Raw genomic sequence first — 11,910 nt, 5'->3', positions numbered from 1 at the left:
TCCAAACTGGAATCCGAATCGGCAGTTTGTGCAGAGTTATTTAAAAAAAATTAATGTTGATAAATAATCTGTAGTTTTTCCTTTGATGGAAGTAAACAATGGCTATCAGGACCTTGTCGTGTTGATTTTTTTTATACGAAACAAATTTCAGCAGGAAAATCAATATTGACCAAAAAGAGAAGCTAACACAAGAATGGCCAGAAATGAGGAGAAACAACTAGGGAGGCTAAATAGATTGTGGCTGAAGCAACAGAAAGATGGTATTGTGCTCAAAAGAAGTTATGACATTAGGAAATTCAACTCGTGTTGCAGTCAAATTAAATCAGCTTTATTTAAGCAAGTTATCAAAAGAGGGCTAGACATACAAATCACAATATTTAGAGAGTAGCACAGTTGCAAAAAAATATGTAGCATAAAGGTATCTGGATGATTCGTTCCAACTCCGATTCGCTCCAACCAATTCGTCCCAAGTTCCTTAGTCAATTCGTTCCAACTTTTTATCACATAATCTATTAAAATAACCTTATTACTTTTATTTTTAATGCTTTATGTGCATATAAATTAATTATAAATAGATTTATATAAAATGTATATATATATATATATATATATATTTAAAATCTATTTCTGTGGTTTATACTGGGAATGATATATTGACCGGCAGTTATAGTATTTGTTTATGCAAATATTTCATGACAATTTAATATAAAAAAATACTAACTAATTCTATTTTCAAAGAAATCATAATTTCTTATTGTATTTTTATACTTTGCGCATAAAAGTTTTTTTTTATGCATTCATCAAAAGAATAAATCTGTACTCAGCTTGGGTCAAAAATGCCTGTAAATAATAATTAAAACCATACCAAGTGTTATGTTTTTCTGAATGTGCATCGTTACTACTCATTCTAAGCATTGGTTGTGTTTGTTTTACAATATAAAATTTTACTCAGTTTCCTTGTACGAAACAGAAAAATTAACTTAAAACAAAGATGGAAAACAAAAGAAACAAAAGTATGGGCTGAAATTCTAAAAAAAGTTTTTTTATATAGGTAAACTTTTTTTTAAAACCGATGAAAATTAAATTTTGAAACAGAAATATTATAATAGGCTGCAAAGTCCAAATATGTTTACATTCAATCATGGAAACGTGGTGTCTTGTTTAATTGTCATCGTTTTGATGGAGAGAAAAAACAACGAAGACAACCCCCAAAAAAATGTTTAACTAAATGAACAAATATACTTCACACAATTCTGCATTTTTTTACGCATTGTTTGTTAAAATCAAACCATTAAATCCTTCAAAATAATTTTAAATGTCCTTTTATATGAAATATACAAAAGAAAATGGACGTGAAATTACTTTTGCAAATGACATGCACTGTACACTTAGTCTATACAAAAACTGTAATATACGGAGTCATATAAAAAAAAGTTGGAACAAATTGTTTAGTCCCAATAATAATGAACTAAATCAGTTGGAACGAATTGACCATTGACTTGGTACGAATTGACCAAATGTGGGTCGAATTGGCTTGGAACGAATCGGACTTGGAACGAATTGACTAGCATTCAACATAAATATAGATAATCTTTCCCGAGACCCTTACTTAAGGACATGACTTATTTTGGATTAATAATAAATAAACTCAGGTGTATCCAAAAGCCAACTTGCTGTACCCAAAGCTGAACTGAATAATTACATTAAATTTATATACAATAATTTAATGAACGGTTGAAAAAAAACAACAAATTAAAGTCAAAACCAGCTATAAAACTGGCTGAATTGAATATACATGTATTTAAAAGTACAGTAACCCAGTTTATAATACTTGAACAAGCTAGCTGGAAGAAACCCACCTGCTACTTCTAACTATAACTGTAATAAAGGATTATTTTAACTTATATGAAAAACTATCAATTGACTATAATAATTGTAGGAATTCCTGTCTTTTTTTTAAATAATAAGACAAGATATTCTTTTTCCAAATACTGCCCACATTCAACTACATAAATATTCTGACAAGTTGTGCATGATTAAAAACTGGTTGAAAACAAATTGTTGAGTTGATTATTTAGTCTAATAATCTTGGGATCCTCAGAGCTCATAAGCCAGACAAACTTAAGACTCATCAGCTAATGCTTTTATATTATTAGAATATTCTTTTTTTTATGAATAAATCTGCACTAGAAATTCTGGCACCCTTAATATCTGTCTCCATCATATCTATGTGAATTATTTTCCTTTATGATCTGCATGGATGAATTCAGGCTTAAAATCTGAAGAAAATTTTTGTTGATGTCTTAAAGACCACCAAAATATTGTTCATAAAATGATAAAACCCATCAAAAAATTGTTCTCAAGCTCCACTCAGCCAATTATTAAGGGTTACACACCATGCAAACAACCTTGAAGTCCCTGAATATGCCCCTTACCTCATTTTGCATATGTAAAAAGAATCATTTTAACTGAATATGAAAATAACTAATGATTAAGAAATAATGGCATCCTACAATCTAAAACTATGGTCTCAACTCCTTTACACAAAGTTTGCTTCAATTGTATTGGATATAATGTTTAAGCTTAATTAAACCCCTGCTTTAAAGTATTCAGGTTGACCTCCATCCATTTTTGCAACTGTCTATCCATAGCACATTTTTGTTAATAATTTTCTGCTACAGCATATTCATAGCTTCTTGATTTATGGCACCAAGCTTCACCTGGTTATGCAATACTATGTGACACATTTTCAGTTTAATAAATGTTGTACTTAAAAAAATTCTGTTTGGCAAAACTTTATATTGTAAAGTGCACACTTATCATTACAATTTTGGGTTCAGTGCATTACATGTCTTAGTTGCGAGCGTGAACCGTCTTATATCGAGAATATAGCTGGAAAACTCAAGGTCTACATAGAACAAATGATTTTATTATATATCAGATCACAACGACAGTTTTACCAATCAAATAGAACCAAATAGTTCTTGATTTCTATCATAAGCATTTTGCATTTTGAAATGAGTAGTGACGATCAATACTGGTAGGCTGGTTTTAACAACTTTTACCACATTTATTGGTATAATTTAACCGTAGTTTATGGTTACCTTTAACCACAATTATTTGTGGTAACTAGTATGTACCATTAATTATAAACTAATTATAAGTAGCATGGCTGACTTCAGCATGGGGTTCGTAACTTTCTGTTTGTAACAGACTGAACACCCAAGTGTACTTGCTTATACCTTTTATAGTAAAACTGACCAGTCACATATTTTAATAACACAATCAGACAAATTAGATCAGATACATAAAATCAATCATACTTAACAAAAATAATCCTGTGTACCATAGTTAAACAGGTAAACAATGAAAATTATTTATATACACAATAACAAAACAACATTTCAGACATAATAAACGATGAATTAATAGAAAATGATGATTAAATGAAAAAGTTAATTAATAGGATGTAACAATATCTTAAAAATGTCATGCACTTGCATGAAACTTTCTTCACATTTTCTCACCCAATGCATATTTTACAATGTCAAATTTTTCTTGATACATGTGCATATGGCGCCAATTTCAAAAATTAAATTTTCCATTTTTTCACACTACTTAATCATTTTTTCAGCAAAATGATAAAAAGATTGTACCAATTTTTGTTTTTGAAATTCACAGAAAATCGGCAAATATATTGAAATTTACACATATTTTACACTGTTTAAATGTTTTTGAACAGACCATTCTCCATTATTTGTGAAACATTCTGCTCAACCTGGCCATTTGAGTTTTTGATCCATTAGATTTAATTTTCTTTTGCAGAACAACACAAGAAAAATCCCAAGAGACCTAGACTGGTATGTTGTTTTTTTATAATGAATAAAATGTACATTATGTTCATCAATAGTTGTTTTCAGCTGAATAAGAAAATTATATTACTGGTTTTTTAGGCGTTATCTGATGGTGATATATTTTACTCCAAATGCTCAATGTCAAGAAAATTCAAAATACATAATCAAAGTGAATAATTACCAGTAGAAAAAATCTAACCATCGAATATTTTCCTGAAGTTCCTTATTGGACTTATATTAGATGTGATAATATCTGACATTACTATTCATGGAATTAATGATTGAAAAAGTGATATCACTGTATAGAAATATAAAAAAATATTTCATATCACCTTATACCTATCATACATGATATACTTAGTTGTCTCATTGGCAATCATATAACATCTCATTGGCAATCATATAACATCTTATTTTTATACTATCTTGCATGTATGCCATAATAATTTTTGTACACTTTTAGTTAAGAGCTACAAGCTTTTCTTCCATTCAAATGCAAGTTAATATTTGTAAAAATTACATGACTAGAAATAAACAAACTAATGAAATTATTCTATGTTTGCTTTCGTTTAAATGAGAATCTGTATAATCTATAATTAAAGTAAATCTACTTGCTATTATAACAGGATGATATCAATACAGCTGAAGACATCAAGCACTGGTTACCAAGTATCAAAGATGATATTGACTTTTGTTTGAAGGTATTTGTGAGCTTAAATTGGTTTTCTATGTGTAGTTTTTCAATACATTTTATTTTCTTTAAAATAGTTTTATCTGTACTGACATTTTATGTTTGTTATACTGTCAATGAGTATGTATATGTCCAGATGAGAGGAATACCTCAGTCAGACAGCACACCAATGACCTCCCCCCCCCCCCCCCAAAAAAAAAACCGAGTTCAATATTCAGTCTTTAATAATTGATAAATGTATATACATGTATGTCAAGTTATAAGTTCTCTAGAGATTTATAAATATAAGTAACAGAGACTATAAAAAAAAAACAGCGATCAATACAGAATTGCCAAATAGACAAAACAAATATAATATAACATTATACAACCAGTGACTTCGGACAGACACATGAATATATATTTTTACATGTAATTACGAAATTAATAACAAACAATTGTATACATAAGAAATTGTGAACTTGGTAAATAGATGCAAGAATAAAATGGACTGAATTTGTATGCACCAAGAACATATATGACTGCGATAAAAATCTTCAGTATCATAATATGTTGTGAGAAGTATCTTTTCTTGAGAGGATCTTGCTCATATTAAAACATTTATAGGAAAATCTCAGAATGAGATAATTTTGGCAGTAAGTTTATTCAGGTTTCATTAGATACAAGATATATAAAGGCAGAAAAACAAATATTTATACTGCAATTGATCATTTTACTATGCAAGTACAGGTGTGCATGTAAACTAAAACGATATTCATGTATAGTCTCCTGGTAACCTGCTTCTGTTGCAAGCAATCGGTTACATTCAAAACACTGTTGACATCACAATTCATTTTTATGTCCTTTTCACAGTCTATTTTTAAAACCATGTTGATTTCATGAAAATTAAATTCAACAGTTTGGTCTACAATAAAAAACTATATATTTTCAAGTGGAAATTTTAATAATTTCTGTCCAACATCAAGATTTTTGATACTTCATGATTTTGAAATAAGACAAGAAAGTAACCTTATCATTACTTTTTCCTTCGATATAACAATCACAAATTTAATCTGAAAAAGAGCGAGAGACAAACTTCCATATGGTGTGATTTGTTAATGTACTATTTTGTGGATGATCAAAGAACTGTTTTAAAAGTCAAATAAGATGATTGCCTAACTTTTGACTCGGATGTAGCTAAATTAATAAATTTATTTAATATACATTCATTATTTCAGCAATCACAAGTACCATGTTACCCCGAAGCCAAAATTAAAGAATTTAATCTGAAAATTGATCACTTACAAAGACAGTACAAAGCATTTGTATGGAAGTTGAGGAAACTTGATCCAGAAGTAAAGCAAATTCCATGGGTAGAGAGAGGATATACAACAGGTTGTATGATTAACCAATGTTATTAGTCCCCTACCGACGAAGTCAAAGGGGACTTTAGGTTTGCAATCTGTCCGTCTGTCCATCCGTCAGTCCGGCAAATCAGTTTTCCACACTTTTTTTCGTCATGCTTGAAGATATTGATTTGATAATTGTTATATAGTTTTATCATGACAAGTTACAGATCAAGTTCAAATTTTGTTCCAGTCTGATGATTTTGTGCAGAGTTATGATCCTTGGACTTAGAAAATTCACTCAAATAATCAGTTTTCCTCACTTTTTTTTTGTCATGCTTGAAGATATTGATTTGATAATTGGTATACAGTTTTATCATGACAAGTTATAGATCAAGTTCGAATTTTGTTCCAGTCTGATGATTTTGTGCAGAGTTATGGTGCTTGGACTTCAAAAATTCACTTAAATAATCAGTTTTCCGCACTTTTTTTCATCATGCTTGAAGATATTGACTTGATATTTGTTATATAGTTTACACCAGGACAAGTTATAGATCAAGTTAGCATTTTGTTCCAATACAATGAATTTTTAACCAGTAGGGGACTGTATTGCCATGCAATACTCTCAGAATGCTTGTTTTAATTATTCAATTTAATAGATTGATTGATTATTGGTTGCTTAAAGACCAGTGGCAAATATTTTATGCATTTTAATTTAATAGAAAATATAGAAGCACTTTCATTTCTTAGCATAGATTTGATAACCATTATAATAATTAATAAAGTTTAGGAAGAAATTGGGTCAAAATATGTTTTGGTATTTGCTTGCCTATTATGACGTCATTGATAAAGGCTATATTTCAAAACACAAACAAGTTCTTATTAATGTACTGAATCAGAATCTTAGGCATTCTATTTAATATTTTTAAAATCACACACCAAGACAATGTGATTGCTTAACAGTATCCCAAACAATGTAATGTGCTAAATATTATTTTTATATACAAACAATTACATTTTGCATAGTCTTTTGGATTCTGAAACTATGTTAAAAAATATTGTTATGTTAATAATTCATATAATTTGTTTTTTTCAATTCAATCACCAATATTTGCCTGTCTGTAACATTCTTCTGTAATTTTAGGACAGAAGAGGAAATTGAATGGGGATGAATCTGTGAATGTTCAAAAAGCAATATCATATGAAATGCCATTTTGTCAAATGCCTGCAAAATCTACCAACATGTTTTCATCATGTGAAGATTCAGATACCACATTGTCATCAGGTAGTCATAAATATTCAGTTGGTGCCAATACAAATAAAGAGTTAGATGAAACTCCATGTGATCAGCAGGAATGCAAAAACTTTTTACCGTTAGAAACACCTATCTTAAGCAATGATTCAGAGTACAGGAATACATTTGGATATTTAGATACCAATAGTATAAACCAAGATAATATAGCTAATGTTAATTTAGAGTTACAAGATCAGCCATTGACTTTTGTGAAAACAAATTTGTCAAAAAATAAGACAAGAGAATATAGTACAAAGAATATACAGAACATGGGAGATAACTCACTACAAACATTGTTTCCATATTCAGATTCATCATCAGATAATGGAGATTAATAAATATGAAATCAAATTTGCATTGTTTTCTCTATTTTATGGGCTGCATTGTTTTGTTCTGAACTTCATTGATTGATATCTGTTTGTTTAATGTCAAGTTGTTAATATAATATCATGCATATTTAGGACAGTTTAACATTCTAAGTGACTAAAGAATTATAGAAATGTGCTTGTGATCAAGTTTCGTATAAGTAGATCTGGGTACAACTATATGCATTCACAAAGGGAGATTTTTGAATTCCAAAGTTGCTATTTGTTTTCATCAAAATCCAATTATATTTTCTAAAGCCAACATTTGAAAGTTTGTGATTAGGCCAGTTTAACAGCTCTCTATAAGTTGGTATTTGGTACACAGTTACATGATCATCAAAATAACTCAATACTATGAATATTGTTTCCCCACCACATTGTTCGTGGTCTATACTGACTAAAAATTGCCAAGTTTATGACTTGATCTGTTTTAACAGAAGCTATTTATTTTAGTGTTGAAGGCAATAGTCTTACCTTTTTGGTATTTGGCATTTTTACTTGTAGATTATCTGATAACATTTTCATTTTGTTACTGAGAAACAGGTCTTATCCAAGAATTGTAAAATGACATATAAGTAGAGGTCAGATGATAACTGAATTACTTATATGATCTGTCATACCCTTATCACTAAAATAATACATGATTCAATGACAATGAAACCAAGTTACCCGGTAGAGTAAATAGAAATAAAAGGTGATTTTGGGTCTATTAGACAGCAACCTCAAGACACTAGAAACAGGAAGACATCAAGAAACTATGAGTATGAAAAACCATATCAAACTGACTGGTTTGACAAATATGAACTGGTATATCTGAATTTTTTACATAATACATAAAAAGGATATAAGCACAACAGCTCACACCAACACCAACTTGCTCCTTAGAAAAAATAGACATACGAAAAAGCCAATAACAACTATTAGCATATGATCCAGACAGCCAGGTTCAGGAACAAAAAATGTGATGGGATTAAACCAGTTTTATGTTCACACAAACCTACCGCTATAAAAATCTAGATAAGCATAAATGTAAAATGCGCAATAAAAATTCTACACTGTCCAGCTACTAACAGGATGACAACTAACTTGAAAAAGAAAAAAATATTATACACTGAGTATAGTTGACCTATTACTTTTTGTACCAGAGAAACTGACCTAATCATGAAAAATTTACACAGATCACTAAACATGGAATTAGTTCAAAATTAGGCAATGTAACAAATTGTATTGCCCTATTATTTATAATAAATAAAGTTATTTCAAGTGGTTATTGAACTATGAAAATATGGATCATCCAGCTCTTCTACCTTCTATAATATGAAGCTTTATCCAAACAGTGTATATTGCTAATTAACATCCCTAGGTCTTCCATTGCAAGACATTGCATCAAGGGGAGACAATTAAATTGTTGGAAAACAAACATTAAGAATGACATGCCAATGCAGGAAAATAATGGCAGGCAATTGGTAGTTCTGAAAAGGGCAATACTGAGAACTATTTTACTATATTTTAATTCATTTAAGATTAATAACTTCAAAATCAATGTAAATTACATGAATTTTACCCCTATGTTATATTATTTATAGTAACATCAGCCGTGTTGGTCACTTGGCTAGCAGAGGTAGGGGTATTTATTTTGATAGGGCACTACTTTAGGACCATTTCACAAACATTTTATTTATTTAGATTATATGACTTAAGATAAATGAACAAGATTGCACATGTTGCCATCCACACCTAATTCAAAGTATCAAAAAACAGGAAGTGGGTGTCAGACATTTTTGAAAAGTGCTCACACATTAAAGGTCATCACGACAAAGCTGTTTAATAAATATGAAGTCATTCTGTTCAGTACACAAGAAAAGTGTGACAATTTTTTTAAAGATCATTAAACATATGGAAAAATTTTAAGTATCTGCAAACAGCAAGTAGGTATTTGACAGATCCCGAAATGTGCTCACTCATTACAACTAACCACTGTCAAGCTGCTGACCAAATATAAAGTAATTCTGTTCAGTAGAAATATGATTAAAATACAGATTCTGTGTCCAAGCTTTGCTTACAAGGATCTAAAAAAAACATCCATTTTACTTTCTCTTCTAAAGACCTTTTGGGATCTCTGGTTTTGTCAAATTAATACACACCTTCAAAAGTTTGGAGGCTGAAATTTCATTGGCTGATGTAATAATTACCAGAACAGAAAGTAAAATGGAGTGATGTCAGATCCTTGTAACCTAAACTTGAAAACAGGATCTGTATTTTAACCAGATTGGTTCAGTAGTACATTAGAAAATTGTAATGGAAATATTTGTTGGAGGAACGGAAAAAAGGAACAAGATAAATGCAATATAGCTCCCAATTCTACAGTGGAGTATAATTGCATGCATTTGACACCTATTTTCTTATTGTAGTAAAAGTAGCCATGTAAGTAGGTCAGCAGCTTAAGTTTACATAATTTACAAACTAGACACCAAAAGATGATTGTGTTAAAATTTTGTGTAAATTGGCTCAGTAGTTTTAGATAAGAAGATTTTTGAAAATGCTAATGAACTTTCCTTGTTAGGTTCATCATCGGTGTTTCTGATTGAGATTTATATCAAGCCTATTTCACAAAAAAAATATTCAGACTAAATGACCTATGAATTTACAACAATTTTAACATATTTTTCTACAGAATTTTTTATTTTCATAAGAGCAGCCATTGTCTTTTTGGTCAACAGGAATACAATTCTATAATATTTTAAAAGGGAGTTACTAATGGACCATTTTAAGAACAGTTTATTTTTGATGTTACAATAGTTGAAAGTTGATGCAGCATTTGAACCATATGTTTTATTTATCCATGTCAACCAAGTTAGCAGTAATAATACACAATTTTTTTTAAAACTATGCACCCAAAAAATTATTCCGACCAGGTTTAAATAATAATTAGCCCACCAATTTCAGAAGAGGATTTTGGTCTTGCTTGCTACGAAAAATCGCATTATGTGAGACATAATAATTACTATCCGTAGGATATTTGTATAGAGCTTTTTATTTCAGAAGGTAGAAGACCTTGATGCTTGATATCTTGTATGCAGATGTTTTATATTACGAAGTTTAATCATGTTACATGTCCATTGTCCTTGACCTCATTTATATGATTCAGCGACTTATTATGAGTAACATGTCTGTAAAACAGGATTCACCTGAACTTGACTTTTTTCATCAATCAGTGATCATTTTAAGTTTTCATGGTCAAGTCCATATCTCAGTATAAGCAATAGGACAACTATATTTGGTGTATGGAATGATTATAAGGTGAACATGTCTGACTGGCAGGTTTCATCTGACCATGACCTCATTTTCATGATTCATTGGTCAATGTTAAGTTTTGTGGATTTGTCAATTTCTTAGATCCTTTGAGCAATAGGGCCACTTCATTTGATGTATGGAATGATTGTAAGGTGTACATGTCTGTATGGGAGGGTTTATCTGACCTTGACCTCATTTTCATGGTTCATTGGTCAATGTTAATCTTTCATGGTTATGCCTGTTTCTCAGATACTATTAGCAATAGGTCAATTAAATTTAGTGTATGGAATGATGGTATGGTGTACTGTTGTCTGTCGGGGGTCATCAAACCTTGACCTCATTCTTAGTCAATTTTCAGTTTTTGTAATTAGGTCCGTTTCTCAGATGTTATAAGCAATAGGCCAACTTTGTTTGGTGTATGGTGATTGTTATGTGTACATGTCTGTCCGGCCTCTGACCTGACCTGATCTCAACCTCATTTCCATGGATCATTGATAATGTTAAGTTAATGTGATATTTGTAGTAAACCTTCATATTAAAGACTTTCAACATACTAATAATACATAGTAATTTCAATCACGATAAGTTAATCAGGTGAGAAATTTCAGCCTGTGCACTCATGCTATTTAAAGTTTATGACTTAAACAGAGGCCAAACAGATGGCAATGGACCAGGTTAACTAATAAACTGCTTCGCTGAGCGCAGTTGGATACGCCCGCAGATGTCCAATCATGAACAGTTGGGGCAAAAATGGACACAATATTCAAGCTTGATACAGGTCTGAATTTGGTTTGTAATTAAATATTTGACATATTATAGGTTTCTGAATAAATGTAGTCAAAGAACTTGAAATTGGTTATATGAATTGAATTTATATTCAATTAAAGATTTCTTGCTGTTGTGCAATACACTGTGCCGTTGCGCAATACTTAGTAAATCTGTTGTCAGACTATAAACAAATAAAGTTCAATTAATTCTCAATGTCATATTAGAAATTTATGAAAATGTAAAGGGAGCTTACATCAATAGATATAAACAATTCACCAAAGTTTCATGAGAATTGCTGACAGCATTTTTGAGTTATTGT

General features: G+C 30.3%; 1 protein-coding gene across 1 annotated transcript; it reads left to right on the top strand.

Annotated features, from left to right (window-relative positions):
- Positions 1 to 159: 159 nt before the first annotated feature.
- LOC127706439 (uncharacterized) lies at positions 160 to 7,515 on the top strand. Its single transcript, XM_052211076.1, has 5 exons — positions 160 to 260; positions 3,826 to 3,860; positions 4,481 to 4,555; positions 5,763 to 5,919; positions 7,015 to 7,515. The coding sequence occupies exons 1-5, from the start codon at positions 194 to 196 to the stop codon at positions 7,497 to 7,499; spliced, it is 819 nt and encodes a 272-aa protein (XP_052067036.1). The 5' UTR covers positions 160 to 193; the 3' UTR covers positions 7,500 to 7,515.
- The last annotated feature ends 4,395 nt before the right edge of the window (positions 7,516 to 11,910 follow it).

This window comes from Mytilus californianus, unplaced genomic scaffold, assembly GCF_021869535.1.
Source record: "Mytilus californianus isolate M0D057914Y unplaced genomic scaffold, xbMytCali1.0.p SCAF_1, whole genome shotgun sequence".
NCBI lineage: Eukaryota > Metazoa > Mollusca > Bivalvia > Mytilida > Mytilidae > Mytilus > Mytilus californianus.
The sequence above is the reverse complement of the archived record's forward strand: the minus strand, read 5'-3'. Positions and strand labels throughout refer to the sequence as shown.